The sequence below is a fragment of the Callithrix jacchus genome, chromosome 22 (genome assembly GCF_049354715.1).
Source record: "Callithrix jacchus isolate 240 chromosome 22, calJac240_pri, whole genome shotgun sequence".
Classification (NCBI taxonomy): domain Eukaryota; kingdom Metazoa; phylum Chordata; class Mammalia; order Primates; family Cebidae; genus Callithrix; species Callithrix jacchus.
This window is the reverse complement of record NC_133523.1, coordinates 3,798,950-3,819,740: the sequence shown is the minus strand read 5'-3', so window position 1 is coordinate 3,819,740 and position 20,791 is coordinate 3,798,950. Positions and strand designations below refer to the sequence as shown.

Below are 20,791 nucleotides of genomic sequence, written 5' to 3'. Positions count from 1 at the left end.
GGAGAAACCAGGAAGGGAGTCGCGAGCATCATACGGGGCTTTGGCTGTACTGTACAGTTACTGTAGGGGCAGTGACGCCGCCGCCGCGCGAGGGAGCGACCAGGGCAGCGCGACGCGGGCAGAGCGAGCGCCGCGGACCCCGGAGGCGAGCGGCCGAGGGAGCCCAGTCCCAACTCCGGGCCCCGGCCCCGCGCGCCCCGGCCCGGCCCGGCCCCGCGAGGTAAGTCAGTGCCCGGCGCGGACCCCGGCACGGGGTTCCAGGCGGGGACGGGCGGGGGGCGCTGCGCCCACCGCTGCCCCCTCGGGAAGGGGAGATCCGGGGAGCCGGGGACGTTCCCCCAAGTTTCGGAGGAGGGGGTGGTTGGCAGCTGCCCGGAGGCTGGAGGCTCCCTGAATCCCGAGCGCGGGAGGGGGCGCCGCCCGGTAGGGGATACTGGGGGCGAAGTGCATGGGCTTGTGCGCCAGCCCCCCAACCCGGGTGCTTTTCGGGGCTCCCAGGCGCGCGGGGAGCGGGGGAGGGGAAGCAGGGCTGCATTGAGGATGGGGGGAGCCGGCGTGGGGAGATAGGGGGGCGCGTCGCCTGCTAAGTTTGCAGCTGAAGACGAGGGGCGCCCTCGCCCCCCGGGGGCCTATTCGGTGCTGCGTGCATACGTTGGAGTTGGCCAGGATTGAGCTCCATGGGGGATGGGGGGGAGGGGGCTGAAAAAACAGGGAGGGGGGCTTTGCAAAGGAGGGGAAGGGGTAGGGTGTCCGGGTGGGCGGGCGGGGCCGCGAGGACCTCTGGGCGTCGTAGTCCCCTCGCCGTTTGCGGCCGGCAGGTGGCAGGCGGATTGGACTACAAGTCCCAGGGTGCCTCGCGCCGGCAGTCCGCCGCGGCCCGCGGGTAGGGGCGGTGCGGAGGAGGGGCGGTGAGCGGCGGACCGGAGAGCCAATGGGCGCGGGCCGATCGCGCGGCGCGGAGCGGGGGCGGGGCAAGCCGGCCCGGGGGCGGGGCCTGGAGCCGGGCTCCCCTCGCCAGGGGCCGGTGGCGGTCCCGGCTTCCGGCTGCGCGGCCCGCGGGCCGGCCCCCTCCCCGCCCCGGGGTCCCTCCCCGCCTGGTTGTGTAACCGTCCCCAGCCCCCCTCCCCTCGGCCCCTCGCCCGGGGGGGGGGTGTCACCCTCCCCGCTCTCCCCGGGGAGGGCGGCGGCCCGAGCGGCCGCGCGGTGCAGGCGAGCCCGGGGATGCGCGGCCTAGCGCAGGCCGGGCCCGGGCGTGGGGGAGGCGGGCGGGCGGACCCAGATCCGGGGTAATTTGCATCGCCCTCCCCCCAGCCCGGGTGGGGATTGGCCGCCGGCGGCGGGGGGTGGCGCGGGGCCAGGCTCACTGCCGCCTCCCGGCCCCTCGGAGGGAGCTAGCCCAGCCGCAGCCGCCACCGCCGCCGCCGCCGGGGCCGGGCCCCCTCGCCGCTGCCCCGGGAAGGAGGTAGGAGCCCCCCGCGCGGGCGAGATGGCGGGGGCCCGCGGGCCGGGCGGGGGCCGCGCGCTGCGGCCGGGGCGGGGGAGGGGGCCGCTTCCTGCCCCCGCTTGGGCCTGACTCAGCCTCGGGTGGGGGGCCCGGCCTGGCCCCTCGCCCTGCCCTGGCGGCCGTCCGGCTCCGACCCGCGGGAGGGGGCGGAGAGGGCACCCCAGTCCCCGCCGCCCGCGCCCCCAATGCGCGTGACCCCGTCTCCTCTGGCCCGGACCCCCCCCTCCTTCCCCTTGACGCCACCACCACGTGCGAAGCCCGAGCCCGGCCAGAGGAGGGGGAGTTGGTGGGATCCGGCCCCCTCCCTCCCGCTCCCTACCTCCCGGGCCGGAGACCCGGCCCGCCCTCCGCCCCAGCCCGGGGCCTGGGAGCCTGGCCGGGGGCTGAGCCGAGCGGAGGAGCGGGTGCCCCCCAGGGCCCGGGCCTCTGCGGGTTCTGGGAGGTGCTGCCCGGGCTGGCTGTGGCGGGGGCGCACGGTGGGCCGTGGCGGGAGGGTGCTGTCCACCCGGCCCGGGCACCCAGTCGGCGCCCACTAAATGTTGGCGGAATGCAGCCAGGAGTTGGCGGCGAGGGGGGAGGCAGCAACTCCTCTCCCCACTAGGCAGCCGGCGGAAGTTACAGAGGTGCTGGTGCCCCTGCCACCAGCGGCGCCCACCTGGCTCACCCATGGGTGGCGGGCTCGGTGGGCCCCCCCCCACCTCCGGGCCAGCTGCTTCCAGAGAGGGCGTCGGGATTCCGTGTCAGCCCCCCCCCAACCCTAGAACTGGACCAGGGCGTAACCCGGACCGTGCCGCTCCCACACTGGGGGTGCCCCACCACCACCGGCGATCACTTCCTATTGGCAAGCTGGTCTGGGAGAGGTCCCCGGGAGGCCAGGCCGAAGCCCGGCCCTGCCGCTGCCGGGGCCTGAGGGCTTCAGGCCGGGGGCGTTTGTCCCCGAGGGCCACCCCCAAGAGCACCTATCGGCAGGGCTGGGGCCTCTGTTTACCACCAGCCATTGCTGTGGAGACAGAGCCTGGGGGAGAAGGGGGGGCAGGAGCCGGCCGCTGGAAAAGCGAAGTCTAAGGCAGGAAAGAAGAGCCAACCGGGACACTGAAATTTTAATTCGTGGGTCAGTCCGGGGGTATTTATTATTCAGTTCCGATTGGCTGCGTGGCGGCCAGTCAGCACCCGGGCCCGGGCGGGCAGCCACGCTTCGGCAGAGCCCCGCGGGTGGCGGCAGGGAGGCGATGGGTCCTTTGCTCTGTGCATGAGACGGACGCCAGGCAAGGGCCAAGGCAGAGCCCAGCCTGGGCCCTGGTCGGGAAGGTTCTTGGGGCGGTCACAAGTCTCCTGCTGGGGTTTTTGTTATTGTTTTTTTTTTCTTTTCTTTCCTTGAGTCCCTCTGACCGATAGTTGGGTCCACCTGGTGGCAGATCCCCGTTGCCATATGAGGGGGAAACTGAGGCTGGGAGGGAGGCAGAATGTGAGCTTGGAAATTGGGGGGTTAGAGCAAGCCTCAGAGCAGGTGCTGGGCAGGGGAGACTGAGGCGTGGGGAGAAGCAGAGAGCTGCCAAGGTCACTCAGGTGGAGGCAGAGCTGTCCCCTGTGGTCCATCCTTCTAGCTCCCAGCCTGGCTAAAGTCCCCCCTGTGTGGTGGCCGAGGGGTGCCTGCCCACCTGTCTTTGAGCAGGGCTGGAGGTTGGCAGTAGAGGCTCAACTGCAGGCACCTGCCTGCAAATGGAGCGTCACTGAGGCTTATTAAACCCTGTGTCCGAAGATGACATTGAGGCCCAGAGAGGGCCAGCATGGCTCCCAAGGTCACACAGCACAAGCCACAGCCCTCTCCCCTCCCGGCCTCACCGGGCAGGCCCTTGCTGGTGCACGTGCATATGACGCCCCTCTCCAGTCCTGCCGAGCCACCAGCCCATCTCACCTTGGCCCTCAGAGGCAGGCAGGGCTCTGCGTTTTACTACCAGAGCGACTGGAGGTCACCTCACCAGAGCCGACCCTCTGCAGCCCAGATGCTGCAAGGAGGGCTCCTGGGGGTCGGAATGCCGGCCTGCTTGCTCTGCAACCTTGGACGAGCCCCTTGACCCCTGCAGCCTGGGCGTGCTGTGTGCGTGGGGCGCTGAGGGTCCCCCAGCTGATGCCTCCAAAGCCACCCATGCTATCTTCTTCTCCATGGCGGGAGCTCCTGGGTCAGCTCAGGGCATGGCAGGGACCAGAATGTGGGGTGTGGGTCAGAGCTGCATGAGAGACCTGCACCCCGGCCTTCACCTGCCAGACCATAACCCACCCTGCAGTAGCCCTGGGCAACAGGGACCAGAGGAACAAGCTTTGGCGGAGGTGAGGGCAGTCGAATCCCAGCCCTGGCCTTGGGCCCACCCCGGGCAGTCACTCCCCCTTGGCCAGCCTCAGTCTTCCCATCTGGACAGTGGGGAGAGGATTGTCAGCCCTAGCATGTTGTCCCCAGGGATGACTCAGTGGGTCCTTGGGAATGTTTGTTGAGTGACTGCTGTGTACCGTATTGGGCCCTTGGGGGCTGTCCTGAGGACTCCAGGGCCAGGGGACCCCTCCCTGAGGTCACCTCTGTCAGCTGGACTCCAGCCCTGCCCCGGGCGCCCTGTAGCGCAGCGCTGAGGGTATGAGAATAAGCCATCCTCTCAGCTCGTCAGCCCCAGGGTAGGGGGATTTCACCTCCTGCTGGTATCCGGGGGCCAGGAAGGGGGATGGAAGGAGCCGTGGGAGGACTAGTTAGGCAGGCTGGAGCCAGACAGGCGGCCCGGGCTCAAATTCCAGTTCTGCTCTGCGACCCCGGCCAAGCCGCTCCCCCTCTCTGATCCTGTCCCCTTCTGCAAAATGGGGCATGGACACACAGATCCTGCCTTCCAGCACTGTGGGGGGCCGGCGGGTACTGTGGGTCTCTGGGGTGATTATTGAGGCCCAGCCTCCCCGAGCGCCAAGTCCAGAGCCCCGAAGCGCAGAAGGCGCCCCTCGGAGGATCCGGCGCTCGGGAGGAGCGTGGCCAAAGGACCAGCCCCTCCATCTGTCCCCCCAGCAGGCTGTGGACGGCCTGGGTGGAAGTGTCGCCACCCACGCCTTTCTGGTTTGACTGGAAAACAAGGCCCATCCCACCTATCAGGATACCTGAGAGAAGGATCTGGCTGGATTCTGCAGGCCGCTGGGCTCCCAGGCCTAGCCTTCCACCTGCTCAGGCCAGGGTGGGGGTGCTGCGGGCCTCCCTCAGGGGAGGGAGAGAGGTCACCCCCGCCTCTCACAGGCATCTCGGCTAAGCAGGTGCAGCCTGGGCTGATGGCAAGGTGGACAAGGATGGGCGTCTGAGAGTCTGGCCTTGCTTGCCCCCGGTGACGGGAAGCTCAGCCCCTCCACTGCTGTTGTGAAGCTTCCTGTTAGAACCTAGGCTGAGGCTCCAGGCTGGGCTTCCTGGCCCATGACAGCACTCAGAGTGTGGGAACCAGGTGGGCCTCGGTCCCAGCCCTGAGTTGGGCGTCAGATGGGATCCCCCTGGCCTCCGCATCGCTGCCCCCATCCACACCGCCACACTTCCCACTGGGCCACCGCAGCCTTCCTGCTTCTGGCCCTTTAAGGCCCTGGGCAGGAAGCCCCTCCCCATTTAGGGCAATAAATGGACACATAAAATGGCCGAGGGCCTGTTTGCTCAAGTCTGGCCCAGAAGGAGGCCTTCGGGCAAGGACAGGCGGGCAGGGGGCGGGCTGGCAGCTGGCAGCCACCCCAGGCCGTTGGTGCCCCCCGATCAGGACACTGCATTCCTGTTTCATTAAACCCGGGCCGGGGACTGGGCCAGGCGGGGCTTGGCACCAGGTCAGGGCGGGGTAACCCGTCGGGACCAACCTTGCAACACAGGCCGCTGGGCGGGGAGGGGGCAGGGGCTGCCGGGTGCGGGCCTGGCAGCCACACCTGCACACCAGGCTGGTAGGGTGACCTTGGGCCGGCCACCCACCCTCTCTGGGCCTGGTCTCCCCCTCCAGCTTCCTCCTCGGACCCCACCACCCACTCCCTTAGTAGGTGAGGGGGGACCAGCTTCCCGGAATAGCATTCAGGGGCGAAGTTCCCATTGGAGTGGGGTGCTGAACGCCCGGCCTAGCAGTGTGTTCTGGGGACTGGCTCTGGCGTGCAGTAGGTCCCTGGGCTGTTTGCTGCATGGGTGTGAGCGGGACCCTGACCACATTGGGGGGGCCCTTTCCAGCGTCACGAACCCCATCCCGCAGGAGACGGAGGCTCAGGGAAGTCTTGCATCTATCTTGTCCACACTCACACAGCTTGGAGGTGGGGGAGCTGGGGCTTGAACCCATGCTGCTCTGCACAGCGCACAGGAGGGGTGAGAGGTCCCTTTGGCCTCCTCTCCTGCTCTCCCTGGGTAGAGGGTTGTATGGGGGCCCTGAGCCCCTCATTAGACGGCCCCCAGGAAGTGTCCTTCGGGAAGGCAGTGTGTGGTAGTGGCCTGCCCAGCCCCCTGGCTGGCGGCCCCTTCTCCATCCTGAGGATTGGGGGTCGGGGAAGGCCGGCCCCAGCCCTCACCTTGTGTGACCTTGGGGAGTCCCCTAGCTCCCGTACCCTGTACTGGCGATGCCGCCTCCTCTCTGCTTGTCCTCAGTCAGCCACCTCCAGGCCTCAGCTTCTGCCACTCCCTGTGCCGGGACGCCCGTCTCAGGATGCCGGGGGCCTTCCCGAGTACACCTGCGGCTCCCGAGCCACATCAGGGTACTTCCGAGCTCTCGGCAAGTCCTTAGCATCTGGGAGTGGCAGCCGCCCAGGTCAGAGGGCTGCTGTGTGAGCTGGGCTGGGCCGCCGAGCCTCTCTGAGCCTCTCTGGAACCCCAGGAAGACAAAATGAAGGGCACCCAGTTGGTTTCTAAAGGCGGCCTGGGTGCAGTGGCTCCCGACAGACACTGCAGCAAATGACCCTTAGGTTAGACGGGAGGTGGGACTGGCAGCCTGCACAGCCCCCTGCTTCTGGGTGTGCCTTGCAGCCCGGTGGGCGGCCCGGGCGTGGGCTGTCTCTGGTTTATCCGGTGGTTTGCTGTGCTCCTACTGTGCGCCACCCTGAGAGGGTTGGGCTTAGGGGCCCGGGAGCGGCCCAGGGAGGAGGGTGCCCCACCTCCAGCCCAGGAGGGGCCTGCCAGGGCCTGCCCCTTGGCCGCCGAGTCAGCACCGAGCAGCCCCGGAAATCCCACGGAGGCCAGCGCAGGGGAGGAGCCGTGGTGAAAGGTGGGGCCCTGGGTGGGTGTGGGCCGAGCCCGGGGGACCCTGGGCAGCAGAGGTGGGGACCCGGCTGGCGTGGGGCTGGGGCTTTCCGGAGGAGGGGAACGAGGCCGCCACCTCTGCAGGCGAGGACTGTGTGTCGGGCGCACAGTGGGGCTTCAGCATCGTGGCCCCGCCGGGGGTGCTCTGGCCGGGGCCCGGCCTCCGCTCTCCCATCTTGGAGGCAGGGTCTTCCGCCTTTTCCTTAGGGGCAGCCTCCAGGAGGCCCAGGTGGGGGTGGGGGTGTGGGGCGTGGCCGGCAGGTGGCTTGTGTTCCTGGAGTGAGGGCGTGGGTCAGTTGTCCCAGAGCGAGTTTGGTTTCCAGGGTGAGGGCAGGGCCGTGCCCTGGGCAGGTGGGGGGCAGGCCCTCCATCATTTCCTGGCCCCCAGCCCCTGGGAGTCAGCCCTGGCAGGCACCCTTGGGCCCGGGCGAAATGGTCCTCTCATGGGGGCTTTCCTTGGCTGACATCACCTGGGCCTGGCTGCTTTGAGGGAGGGCCTCGGTGATACTTAGTGGGGGGCAGGAGCCCAAGGGAGGGTCCCAGGCTGGAGCTGGGGTCTTCACGATAGCTGGGACTCCCAGAGGTGGCTGAGCCCCCTGGGTTATTTTGGGCCCATCTTCCAGGCCCCAGGAGAGACACCTCTGAGCCACCCAGAGCGGGGACCATGGTCACCTGAGGGGAAGAGCGGCCCTGCAGGCCTGGCGTGGCCATCTTGGGGTATTGGTGGCCTGGGTCAGAGGGTGGGTGCTGGAGTGGGTAGGAGGGCCCAGGCCTGTCTGATCCAGAGCTCCATCTGCTCTCACGCTCCCTGCGGCCCAGGGCCAGACGGCAGATGGTGGCAGGGGGTGGACACCACCGAAGGGGGCTCCTCGGAGGCTTCCCGGGGCGGAGACTCGGGTGGGGTCCCACCCTCCCTGCTCCCAGCAGCCACATCTGAGCCCCATTGCCCCACTGCAGGCCTCGGAGAGGACGCGGGCGCTGAGCAGCTGGGGCCTGGGCCGAGGCGGGAAGGAGGGAAGGAGGGCGGGCGGAGGGGACCTGGGGAGCGTGGTGGTGCTGAGCAAGCTCACAAAGGCCTCTGTGTCGCCCAGCAGCTCAGGCCCCGTGAGGAGGGCCCTGGGCTTTGGGTCCGGCTGGACCAACACCGTGTCTCCCTTGTGGGGCCTGGCTCAAGCCCATCTGGCTGCCAGGCTGTGGGGGGCAGGAGGGTCCCATGGCCTAGAGGAGGCCATGAGAGGCCTGGCTCGGGCCCTCTCCCCAGGGGCCTTGCCCAGGGGCTCTGGCTCGAGAGCTGCCGGCAGGCCAGGAGGAATGCGAGCTGTGCTGGGTGACTCGGGGCAGCCGGGGGCTCCCAGGAGAGGGCGGAGGGGTGGAGACAGGGGCCAGAGGGTTGCACAAGCTCCAAGTGGGCGGATGAGTCACAGCAGAGGGGAAGGTGGAAAAAAGGAGGGAGGGGGGAGAGGGGTGGGACAGATACAGTCCCCCTAGGGCCTGGCGCTGCCCGAAACCTCTGCCCATTTGACGGATAGGGAGACTGAGGCCCAGAGAGGGCCAGGGCCTTGTCTGGGGCTGAACAGCCCAGCTGGGGTGACTGGGAGTTCGGGAAGAGCTGCCAGACAGGCCTGTGGCAGGAGGTGATGGGGGTTCCCTGGCTCCCTGCTCCTCCTGGGCGGGGGCCTGGGCTCCTCTGTTACTCACAGCTAGGGCTGGGCCGCAGGCTGGGGGCTCTGAGGGGCAGGAAGGGGTTTAGCCTGCGGAGTCACTGGCCCTGCCCCGACGGGGCACACCCACGGTGGCCTTGACCTCGGCTGGGTTTCGGCTCTGGGTCCCCGGCCTCGACCACACCTCTTCCTGCTGACTCAGAGCCCCCTGAAAAGAACCAGGCCCGACCAGGAGGCAGGGTCAGGAGGCTGGGGGGCCGGCTCTTAGGCCCACTCCCAGTTTGAGTTCAGATGCCACTGTCTTCTGACCGTGGGGCTGGGGCAGGCGGCCACAGCTCACCACCGAGCGGGTGCCCCTGTCGGGTTCGGTTGGGACTAGCCTGAAGTAGGTGTTTAGTGGGGTTTGTTTTGTTTTTTGTATTTTCTTGAGATGGAATCTTGCCCTCACCAGGCTGGAGTGCAGCGGCACCATCTCACCTCACTACAGTCTCCGCCTCCCGGGTTCAAGTGATTCTCTTGCCTAGTAGTGGGATTATAGGCACGCGCCACCACGCCTGGCTAATTTTTGCATTTTTAGTAGAGACAGGGTTTCATCATGTTGGCCAGGCTGGTCTTGATCTCTTGACCTCGTGATCAGCCCGCCTCAGCCTCCCAAAGTGCTGGGATTACAGGCGTGAGCCACCGCGCCCGGCCTAAGTAGATGTTTTGTAAAAGTGACTGTGTGACCTCCCCTCTGTGTTCGCCAAAGCCCAACACAGACCAACAGGAAAATGGCTGAGATCAGGGCACTGTTCTTGAGCACCTACTGTGTGCTTTTTCCTTTTTTATGTTTTTTTGAGAGAGAGTCTCGCTCTGTCACCCAGGCTAGAGTGCAGTGCCTCGATCTCGGCGTACCACAACCTCCACCTCCTGGGTTCTCCTGCCTCAGCCTCTCCAGTAGCTGGGATTACAGGTGCATGCCACCCTGCCCAGCTGGTTTATGTATCTTTAGTAGAGACGGCGTTTCTGCTAAATGCCGGCCGGGTGGGCCACGCTGGTCTTGAACTCCTGACCTCAGGTGATCTGCCCACCTCAGCCTCCCAATGTGTCCTTTCAACATGCATTCCTGGGGGCCCTCCTGGGAGGGGTGGGGCCAGTGTGCCTGTGACACTAAGCGTCCACTGTGGGTTTTGCCAGCACAGGACATCTGACTGCCCTCGTGTACAGATGAGAAACTGAGGATGGGGGGGGAGGCAGGACACCTGGCTGTTCTCATGCACAGCTGGGGAAACTGAGGCTGGCAAGGGCAGGACACCTGGCCATCATCAGGCACCACTGGGGAAACTGAGGCTGGGGGCAGGACATGTGGCAGCCCTCATGTATAGATGGGAATCAGGCTGGGAGTGGGACATCCAATTGCCTTCCTGTACAGCTGGGGAAACTGAGTCTGGGGACAGGACATCTGATCGCTTTTGTGCAGAGCTGGGGAAACAGGCTGGACATCTGACCATTCTCATGCACAGCTGGGGAAACTGAGGCTAGAGAACTAGGACATTTGACTGCCCTTGGGAACAGCTGGTGAAACTGAGGCTGGGGAGCCAGGACATCTGGCGGTCCTCATGCTCAGGTGGAAAATGCTGAGGCTTGGCGGGGCGCGGTTGCTCACACCTGTAATCCTAGTACCTTGGGAGGCCGGGGCGGTTGGATCATTTGTGTTCGGGGGTCCCAGACCACCTTGGCCAACATGGTGAAAACCCGTCTCTACTGAAAACAAGAGGCTGGAGGCGGGAGTCTGTTGCTCTGATGCACAGCTGGGGAAATGGGCTGGGGGGGCAGATACCTGACTGCCTTCATGTACAGATGGGAACCCGAGGCTTGGGGGCAGGTGGAGCGCTGCTTCTCAAGGGTCTCGGGGCCTTGGCAGTGGCTGCAGGAGCCCCCGTGCCCCCACTCACGAGCGCCGTCTTCCTCCCCGCTGCAGGTCTCGGCGCGGAAGATGGCCGGCGGCGTGGACGGCCCCATCGGGATCCCGTTCCCCGACCACAGCAGCGACATCCTGAGTGGGCTTAACGAGCAGCGGACGCAGGGCCTGCTGTGCGACGTGGTGATCCTGGTGGAGGGCCGCGAGTTCCCCACGCACCGCTCGGTGCTGGCCGCCTGCAGCCAGTACTTCAAGAAGCTGTTCACGTCGGGCGCCGTGGTGGACCAGCAGAACGTGTACGAGATCGACTTCGTCAGCGCCGAGGCGCTCACCGCGCTCATGGACTTCGCCTACACGGCCACGCTCACCGTCAGCACGGCCAACGTGGGTGACATCCTCAGCGCCGCCCGCCTGCTGGAGATCCCCGCCGTGAGCCACGTGTGCGCCGACCTCCTGGACCGGCAGATCCTGGCGGCCGACGCGGGCGCCGACGCCGGGCAGCTGGACCTTGTAGATCAAATTGATCAGCGCAACCTCCTCCGTGCCAAGGAGTACCTCGAGTTCTTCCAGAGCAACCCCATGAACAGCCTGACCCCCGCCGCCGCCGCCGCCGCCAGCTTCCCGTGGTCCGCCTTTGGGGCGTCTGACGATGACCTGGATGCCACCAAGGAGGCCGTGGCTGCCGCTGTGGCCGCGGTGGCGGGTGACTGCAACGGCTTAGACTTCTATGGGCCGGGCCCCCCTACCGAGCGGCCCCCGACGGCGGACGGGGAGGAGGGAGACAGCAACCCGGGTCTGTGGCCGGAGCGGGATGAGGATGCCCCCACCGGGGGTCTCTTTCCGCCACCTGTGGCCCCGCCAGCTGCCACGCAGAATGGCCACTACGGCCGGGGCGGAGAGGAGGAGGCCGCCTCGCTGTCGGAGGCCGCCCCCGAGCCGGGCGACTCCCCGGGCTTCCTGTCGGGAGCCGCCGAGGGTGAGGACGGAGACGGGCCCGACGTGGACGGGCTGGCGGCCAGCACGCTGCTGCAGCAGATGATGTCGTCGGTGGGCCGGGCGGGGACTGCGGCGGGGGACAGCGACGAGGAGTCGCGGGCCGACGACAAGGGCGTCATGGACTACTACCTGAAGTACTTCAGCGGCGCCCACGACGGCGACGTCTACCCGGCCTGGTCGCAGAAGGTGGAGAAGAAGATCCGAGCCAAGGCCTTCCAGAAGTGCCCCATCTGCGAGAAGGTCATCCAGGGTGCCGGCAAGCTGCCTCGACACATCCGCACCCACACGGGCGAGAAGCCCTACGAGTGCAACATCTGCAAGGTCCGCTTCACCAGGTGAGCTGCCTGCGCCGCGGAGGGGAGGCGCGTCCGCACTCTGCCCCGGCACCCGCTGCTTGCGGGCCCTCCCCGCCTCTCCCCTTGCACGGCACACGCATGCACACAGGCACACTGACGCACACAGACATGCACATGCGCGGACGTGCACACAGATGCACATGTACACAGGCACACAGACACATACACGCACGCACAGATCCACAGACATACACATGCACACAACGCAGGCACACACACATGCACACACAGACGCACATGCACACAGACACATGCACGCACACATACAGGCACACATGCACACACGCACATGCTGCACACAGGCACACAAACGCACATGGACGAACACAGATACATGCACAGGCATGCACGCACACACAGATGCACACGTGCACAGATGAACACATGCACGCACACACAGGCACACATGCACACACAGACACAGGCACACATGCACACACGCACATGCACACGCACACACAGGCACACAAACATGGATGAACACATATGCACGCACACACAGGCACACATGCACACACAGACATGCATGCACATGCGTGCAAACAATGCACCCACGGGCACGCATACGTGCACACAGACACCCCACCTCAGGCCCAAAGCTGCCGTGTCCCTGGCCGGTGTGCCTGTTAAGAATAGCCTAGACCAGCCCCTGCCCTCGTGTGTGGACATCCGGTAGGTGACAGCGCAGGCCAGGCATAAGATGACAGCTGTGTCGCATGCGAAGCGTGCAGGTCGGGGCTGAAGTGCGGGGGGCGGGCGGGAAGGCACAGTCGCTCTTCTGCACGTTTGGATTTTTTTCCCTTTTTGCTTTGGGAGAGGGTGACAGGCGCTCAGGCTTAGGCCGGGAGAGCCCAGGCTGTTGAGTTTCCTGTGAGCCCGGAGCCCGGTCATCGGCTTCATCAGCCAGCATGTCTGAAGCATCTTCTGGTGCCAAGCCCTGTCGTAGGTGCCGGGGACAGGCCTTGCTGGTCCTGAAGGATGGGGGGAGGAGATGCAGGAACGGGCATTCCAGGCAGAGGGAACAGCCAGTGCAAGAGGCCCTGAGGCCAGCTCAGCTTGAGAGATCACTGTGTCCCCGTGGGAGCCTTGGGGCCTGGTCCCTGAACAGCAGGAGTTCAAGGCCGCGCCGTGCAGTGTCTGATTTGGTCTTAGGAGTCCAGAGGTGGCTGGCTGGGCCTCGTACGTCCAGGGCGGGCTGCAGCGGTGGGGGCAGGGACCTGGCCAGGCTGGGTGACTCAGCACCACCCCCTGTCCCTCTACTGCCCTGGGGTTCCCCCAGCCACGCCCACCGGGGGGGCCGAAGAAAGAGGCCATTGTCCCAGCTTCCCAGTCCCGCCCTGTGGGGACAGGAACTAGGACTGACCCCCTCCCCAGCTCCCCATGCCCAGCACCCTGGCCCCCTCCCCAGCAGGCCAGGAGAGGAGGGTGCGGCCTGGACTCTGGCGCCCAGGAGTGCCAGGGAGGGGGCAAAGGTCACTGACTGGGAGGCGGGCATTGTAGCTGGTGGCTTGCCCCTCCTTGGTGAGATTGGGGTACTGGCGATCTTAGGGGTCTCCTCTTCCTCCAGGCAGGGGTCCTGAGGTCACTGTGGGTTCACCTCTGAGCTCAGGAAGAGCAGCTTGGTGGGTACAGAGAGCCCGGGTCTGCAGAGAGGATCAGACTGAGCTAAGATGCTGCCCCCACCACTCCACCTCCCTGGCCCAGTTTCATTCTGACTCGGGCACCGCCGAGTACACCCTACTCGACCCCGGGGCTGATCCCATCAGTCAGGGAAACTGAGGCTGAGAGAGGGACACTCGTTGAAGGCTCTTCCTCCCACCCCAAGGCATACCCCCCTGCTTCCTCTTTTCCCCACTCCGGGCCTCAGTCCCCGCTCTCCTGGGTACCAGCACCCCCCCAACAAAAGCCTGGGAGCCCGAGGCCCCTCTGAGTCACAGCGGGGCGTTGAGTAAGTGGGGCCTGTGGTGGCTGGGGCTATAATTACCCAGGCTGGGGCTCAGGCTGATGAAACTAGGGATACCTCTCCCCCCCCACCCCCGCCTCTGTGTGGCCTCCAGCCGGCTGTGCAGCCCCAGGCAAGACACTTCCTCCCTCTGGGCCTCCCAGGTTCATCTGGGGAGTCTCTGCACATTCTAGCAAAACCTTGAGGCTGCCATCCCCTCTGTGACCCTGGCCCTCTGCCAGATCTGGGCAGGGCAGCCCAGAGACCTTGTGCATGGGCTTTGCAGGAGGTGACCAGTGGACACCAGAGGCCTGGAGGCGGCTACCAGAGCTGGGCAGGCCAGGGTTCTGTTCTCAAGTTACCATGTTCGGTTGGCTTCAGTGGGGCCGCAAGGCTAGAGGGAAGGTCAGGGTCTGGTTGCAAACAGCCAGGCCTTGATCCTCAGGGAAACGGAGAGCCAAGGAGGGGTTAAAGTTAGGGACAACAGTTCTGTAGCTAGCGCCAGAGGGAGGGACTTAAAGCTGGAGGAACCCAGAGGGGAGCCAGGTCTTTGGGAATTAGGAAAAGTAGAGGGGCATTCAAGGTAGGGCTTTGAGGGATGCATAGGAGTTTGCCAGTCCCCACACTGAAAAAGCCTTCAGTCTGTTGAGTGTGAGAAGGAAGAAACCCAAAGTGGCTCAGGTATGGGGCACAATAGGCAGCAGCAAGGAGCAGGTCAGATTCTAGCCAGGGCTCCTGAGACCCAGGGCTCCCTCCTGCCCTCCAGATCCCAGAAGCAGCCTCCTTTATTACCGTGGGCTGGCATCATGCAATGGAAATAGGCGAGACACCGCTACTCTTTCTTTTTTTTTTGAGACGGAGTTTCGCTCTTGTTACCCAGGCTGGAGTGCAATGGCGCGATCTCGGCTCACCGCAACCTCCACCTCCTGGGTTCAGGCAATTCTCCTGCCTCAGCCTCCCGAGTAGCTGGGATTACAGGCGCGCACCACCGTGCCCAGCTAATTTTTTGTATTTTTAGTAGAGACGGGGTTTCACCATGTTGACCAGGTTGGTCTCAATCTCTTGACCTCATGATCCACCGTCCTCGGCCTCCCAAAGTGCTGGGATTACAGGCGTGAGTCCCCGTGCCCGGCCTTCTTCTTTTTTTTTTTTTTTTTTTTTTTTTTTTGAGACAAAGTCTTTCTCTGTCGTCCAGGCTAAAGTACACTGGCAGGATCTCAGCTCGCTACAACCTCCGCCTCCCAGGTTCAAGCGATTCTCCTGCCTCAACCTCCCAAGTAGTTGGGATCATAGGCGTGCCACCACCGAGCCTGGCTAATTTTTGTACTTTTAGTAGAGGCTGGGTTTCCAGTGTTGGCCAGGCTGGTCACAAACTCCTGACCTCAGATGATTTGCCCACCTCAGCCTCCCAAAGTGCTAAGGTTACAGGGGTGAGCCACTGTGCCTGGCCAGCAAGCCACCTACGTATTTTTGCATTTTCTGACAGCCCCGTTCAAAAAAAGTGAAAGGAAGCTGGTGAAAGTGACTTGAAACATATCCTACCCACCCAGTGGATGCATTTCTGTGTGGAGTCAATATGCATAATCCTCAGTGAACTAATTTTTATATTTATTTTTTATTTATTTATTTTTTTTTGAGGTGGAGTCTTGCTCTGTTACCCAGGAGTGCAGTGGGGAGATATCAGCTCACTGCAACCTCCTCCTGCTGGGTTCAAGTGATTCTCCTGCCTCAGTCTCCGGAGTAGCTGGGATTACAGGTGCCTACCACCACACCTGGCCAATTTTGTGTATTTTTAGTAGAGACGGAGGTTTCACCATGTTGGCCAGGGTGGTCTCGAACTTCTGACCTCATGATCTACACACCTCGGCCTCCCACAGTACTGGGATTCCAGGCATGAGCCGCCGCGCCCAGCCTCAGTGAGCTATTTTACATCACCTTTTGCGTATCAGGTTTTCAAAAGCTGGGGTGCCTTTCACACTTCCAGCGCACATCAGTTGCGGCGGGCCACATTTCAAGGGCTCAGGAGCCACCTAGGTCACAGGTACCCCAGGGCTGATGCAGTGACCGGCTTTGTAGGCTAAAGGCCCCAGACTGAGCTGGGTCCACGCTGCCTCCATGAGGCGAGATGGGCAGGGAGGGGCCCTCTAGTCACACTCAATCCCTGCTGTCTCAGGGCTCACAGTCCAATCAGGGAGACAGAAGAGAAACAAGGAAATTAATGGAAACGAGAGAGACTGGCTGGGCGCGGTGGCTCACACCTGTAATCCCAGCACTTTGGGAGGCCGAGGTGGGTGGATCACTTCAGGTCAGGAGTCCAGCCTGACCAACACGCGAAACCCTGTCTCTCCTAAAAATACAAAAATCAGGCCGGGTACAGTGGCTCACACCTGTAATCCAAGCACTTTGGAGGCCAAGGCGGGCAGATCACCTGAGGTCGGTAGTTCAAGACCAGCCTGACCAACATGGTGAAACCCCGTCTTTAAAAAAAAAAAAAAAAAATCATCCAGGCGTGGTGGCCGGTACCTGTAGTTCCAGCATTTTGGGAGGTTGAGGTGGGTGGATCACCTGAGGTCAGGAGTTCAAGACCAGCCTGGCCATCATGGGAAAACCCCATCTCTCCTAAAAATACAAAAATCAGCTGGGCGTGGTGGCGGGTGCCTATAGTCCCAGCTACTCAGGGGGCTGAGGCAGGAGAATCTCTTAATCTCTCTTTTTTTTTTTTTAAAGCCAGTCAAATTTAGCAGTGAGGGGTTGTACGCCAACTTTAGTGACACTGATGTTAATAAGTTCTGATAACCCACTACCATCCGACCAGCCTCTCTTGAACCCGGGAGATGGCAGGGAGCCGAGATCACGCCGCTGTACTCCAGCCCGGGCAATAGAGCAAGACTCAGTCTCAAAAAAAAAAAAAAAAAGAGAGTCAGGTGGTGATGGCACGAGGATGGAGACGGGGCTAAGGGAGGAGGTGACATTGGAGCCCAAATTTGACTGTAAAGATCCAGGGGGCAAAAAGAAGCGCCCTGGTCGGCAGGAACAGCACGTGCAAAGGGCCCAGGGTAGCTCACGCTTTGCGGGTCAGGGTGGAGCCCAGATCGGGAGCGAGGCTGAGTTGAGGGGAAAGGGGAAAGTGGGCGGGTCTGGGTGCTGTGGGGTGGGGACTCAGTTACTAGGGTGACCAACTGCCCCAGTTTGTCCCAGACAGAGGGGTTTCCCAGGATGCAGGGCTTTCAGTGCTAAAACCAGAACAGTTGGTCACCCTGTCTGTCACCAAACGCCCCGACGACCGTCGGCCTGGAGAGGGCAGGGATGTTTGCCTGTCTTGTTCCCGGTGGTATTTTCAGCACCTGGAACAGGGCCTGGCCCTCAGCAGGAGCTCGGCAAACGTCTGTGGCGTGAATGAAGGCATCGGGCACTGGCTGGCCTCGCCCCACCCCAGGGGTAGGGACAGGATGAGGCGCCAAAGCCCGCTGTCTACTTTTGCAGTAGGGAAGTGGGTTCAGGGCGGGTACAGTGGCTCACACCCGTAATCCCAGAGCTTTGGGAAGCTGAGGCAAGAACATGGCTTGAGCTCAGGAGTTTGAGATTTGAGATTAGCCTGGGCAGCATAGCTCGACCCCCATCTTCTAAAACTTACATACATATGTATATATTGTTTAATAGGGTGAGGCGGTGCATGTGCTACTCTGGAGGCTGAGCCCAGGAGTTCGAGGCTGCAGGGAGCCATGGTCATGTCATTGCCCTCCAGCCCGGAGCCCGGGCAGCAAAGCCAGAGCCTGCCTCTTTCTCTCTTTTTTTTTTTTTTTTTTTTTTTTTTTCTGGAGACAGCCTCATTCTGTTACCCAGGCTGGAGGGCAGCTGCGTGATTGCATGATCTCGGCTCACTGCAGCCTCCACCTCCCACGTAGCTGGGATTACAGGCACGCGCCACCACGCCTGGCTAATTTTTTTTTTGAGATGCCTCGCTCTGTTGCCCAGGCTAGAGTGCAGCGGCATGATCTCAGCTCACTGTACCCTCTGCCTCCCAGGTTCAAGCGATCCTCCTGCCTCAGCCCCACTAGTAGCTGGGATTACAGGCGCACTAGACCATGCCGGGCTAATTTTTTGTGTTTTTTAGAAGAGTCGGGGTTTTGCCATGTTGGCCAGGCTAGTTCCAAACTCCTGAGCTCAGGTGATCTACGTGCCTCAGCCTTTGAAAGCGCTGGGATTACAGGCTTGAGCCTCGGTACCTGGCCTAGACCTTTTGAAAAGGGGCCGGGAGTGGTGGCTGACGCCTGTAATCCAAATACTTTGGAGGCCAAGGCGGGCGGATCACCTGCGGTCGGGAGTTCAAGACTAGCCTGACCAACATGGTGAAAACCCCGTCTTTAAAAAAAAAAAAGGTGAAAAAGGAAATGAGAACGGGGTTCAGAGAGGGTCAGCGTTTTCCCAAGGCCGCACAGCACACAGGCCCTCTTCAGGTGTTCAGAATGTGAAGTCGCCCCGACTCGTCCCGTTTGTCGGGGGACCCTCCGGCCCACACATCCGCGCCCCTCTGGGGTGGCGGTGGGGGGGGTCTGACGCATCCTGACCGTGCCCGCCCCGTGCCCCGTCCACAGGCAGGACAAGCTGAAGGTGCACATGCGGAAGCACACGGGCGAGAAGCCGTACCTGTGCCAGCAGTGCGGCGCCGCCTTCGCGCACAACTACGACCTGAAGAACCACATGCGCGTGCACACGGGCCTGCGCCCCTACCAGTGCGACAGCTGCTGCAAGACCTTCGTCCGCTCCGACCACCTGCACAGACACCTCAAGAAAGACGGCTGCAACGGGGTCCCCTCGCGCCGCGGCCGCAAGCCCCGCGTCCGGGGAGGGGGGCCCGACCCCAGCCCGGGGGCCACCGCCGCCACCCCCGGCGCCCCCGCCCAGCCCGGCTCCCCCGACGCCCGGCGCAACGGCCAGGAGAAGCACTTTAAGGACGAGGACGAGGACGAGGACGTGGCCAGCCCCGACGGCTTGGGCCGCTTGAATGCAGCGGGCGCCGGCGGAGGAGGCGACAGCGGCGGCGGGCCCGGGGCGGCCACCGACGGTAACTTCACAGCGGGACTCGTCTAAAAACCAAAAAGAGAAAACAGAAACCCGAGAGAGAGAGAGAGAGAGAGACAGAGAGAGAGAGAGAAAATCACCCACCACCCCCCCAAAAACACAAAAAAAGAAAATCTATCTATATACAGATATCTATATCTATATATATATACAGATATATATATATGACGCGTCACAGAATCTAGGGTAGCGCTTTCTCAGATTTCCCTCTTTTCTGACGTTTTTCCTCCCTCGACAGGGGCCCCGGCCCTCCCTGGCTCCCCTCCCCCCCCCACCCCATCGCTGGGTTTCGGGGCTTGGTTTGGGGTTTTTTGTGGGACAAAAGGAATCCGAGACCCCACATAGCCCCCTGAGCACCCGGCATGGGGCCCGGGGCCGATCTGAGGCCCTGGGCCGGGGTGAGGGTGGATGGGGGGGAGCTTGGGGGAGGATGGGGTGGGCTTTTAATTTCCTCCCCTCGCTGGTTTCTATGAGTCTTTCAGACAAGACCTTAAATGATTTCTGTCTGCTCTGAGCAGACGTTAAAATGGGCCCCCGCCCCTGACCTGCACCCTCCTTCCTCAGGGCACTTACTAAGGGAGGGGTCTCCCTCTCCATCTCCCCAATGGCCTCCCCACCTCCAACCCTGCCTGTGGCCCCCCTCCTCCACCCCCTGCATCTCCTGGCCTCGAGACACAAACCTATTTATTTCCAGGCCTGGAGAAAGGAGATCGGACTGGGGTTCCCAGGGGGGCACCAGGATGGCTCCCGGGGGGGCCTCCCGCCGCCTCCCTTCACGGCACTTACAACTGGCGGGACCCCCAGGGACCACCCCTCAGGGCGCCCCCCCCCACCCCAATCCTGTCCACCTCGACCCCCATGTTTGGAGATTCAAAACTTCTGTCTTGGTCCTCTCCCCTGAGCCCCCTCTCCCAAGTTTTTAAAGCACTTTTTAGATTTTTTTTCTCTTTCCTCCTTAAAAAACAAAATTTATATATAGATTATATATATATATATATAAATAATATACTTTTCCTCAGAGGAGCAGGCGAAGTGTGGGGTAAACAGAGTCATGATCAGAGGAACCCCAGGGTCTGGTGATGGCAGGGATGGGGAGAGAGAAAATCCACAAATTCCAATGTCACAAAAGCAATAAAACAAACTTAAAAAAGGAAAAAAAAAAAAAGATTTTACAAAACGAAAGGAAGGAAAAAAAAAAGGTAACCAACCACATTAGAAGTCTTGGCACTTTGTAATGGAACGGGTACTACACTTTATCTTAATTCTTAATTTAAAAACATGTTTACAAGTTACAACCAACTTCTATGAAAAGTTGAAAAGACAAAAAAAAAAAAAAGAGCGAGAGAGAGAGCGAGAGAGAGAGAGAGCGAGAGCAGAAATTCCTAAAAGTCGATTTATTTTTGTATAAAATAATAAAAAAAAAAACCCATCACAAACGTAGAATCCACTTCTGTTCCCCAAAAATCGAGAAGGGGGGTTCAGGAGGAAGCCATTGCAGGGGCCCTGGGAGGCGCCCCGAGGTGTTTGTGCTGCACCCCTGGATGCCGGCCTTGAAGGCAGGACTGTGGGGTGTCTGTGCTGTGTTCCCCGCCCCCCTTTCTGTCCCCTTTTTTGGTTCTGACGTGTACAGGTCTTAGCGCCCACTAGACATACAAAGGGCCATCTCTGTCTTTGGGGTCTCTCCTTCCTCCTCCCTAGCTCAGGGATGGGCTTTCCAGCCGGAGTACCCCGATTGCTGCCCCACACCCCCAGTCCCCCAGTCCTCCCGCATGGCCACCAAGGAGCTGGACCTTGGACACGCCTGCCCTGTTGAGGTGGGTGACAGGGGCCCCCCACCTCCAGGGCCTTAGAACCACCGCCACCCCCTCCCCGCCCCAGGCACCTCTCTTTTTACTCAAAGGCACTGACTGTAATCCAGGGGGCTGGGACCTGCCTCCCCCCAACCTCTGGCTCCCACAAGGCCCGGCGTTGACCGAGCCACAGGCCACGGACAGGGGCCGGGGTTGGGGAGACAACGTCGCCAGATGCCAGGACGCCCTCGGCCCTTTTGCATATGCAATGCCTAGCATGGGACCCCGAAAATA

General features: G+C 62.6%; 1 protein-coding gene across 4 annotated transcripts; it reads left to right on the top strand.

Moving 5' to 3' along the window:
• ZBTB7A (zinc finger and BTB domain containing 7A) lies at window positions 1-18,820 on the top strand. 4 transcript variants are annotated; one of them, XM_035287528.3, is made up of 3 exons: window positions 1-220; window positions 10,392-11,662; window positions 18,221-18,820. In XM_035287528.3, the coding sequence occupies exons 2-3, from the start codon at window positions 10,407-10,409 to the stop codon at window positions 18,714-18,716; spliced, it is 1,752 nt and encodes a 583-aa protein (XP_035143419.3). In that variant the 5' UTR covers window positions 1-220; window positions 10,392-10,406; the 3' UTR covers window positions 18,717-18,820. The 4 variants fall into 4 exon arrangements, with proteins under 4 accessions (XP_035143419.3, XP_035143420.3, XP_078217662.1 ...); XM_035287529.3 differs by lacking the exon at window positions 1-220 and adding an exon at window positions 1,003-1,462; XM_078361536.1 differs by lacking the exon at window positions 1-220 and adding an exon at window positions 2,331-2,615.
• The last annotated feature ends 1,971 nt before the right edge of the window (window positions 18,821-20,791 follow it).

What these genes read in the sequence shown, in the direction of transcription:
- ZBTB7A (XM_035287528.3), top strand. Translation starts at nt 10,407, where the DNA reads ATGGCCGGCGGCGTGGACGGCCCCATCGGGATCCCGTTCCCCGACCAC. An exon ending in TGCAAGGTCCGCTTCACCAG is followed by an intron (nt 11,663 to 18,220) that starts GTGAGCTGCCTG and finishes CCCCGTCCACAG; the next exon opens with GCAGGACAAGCTGAAGGTGC.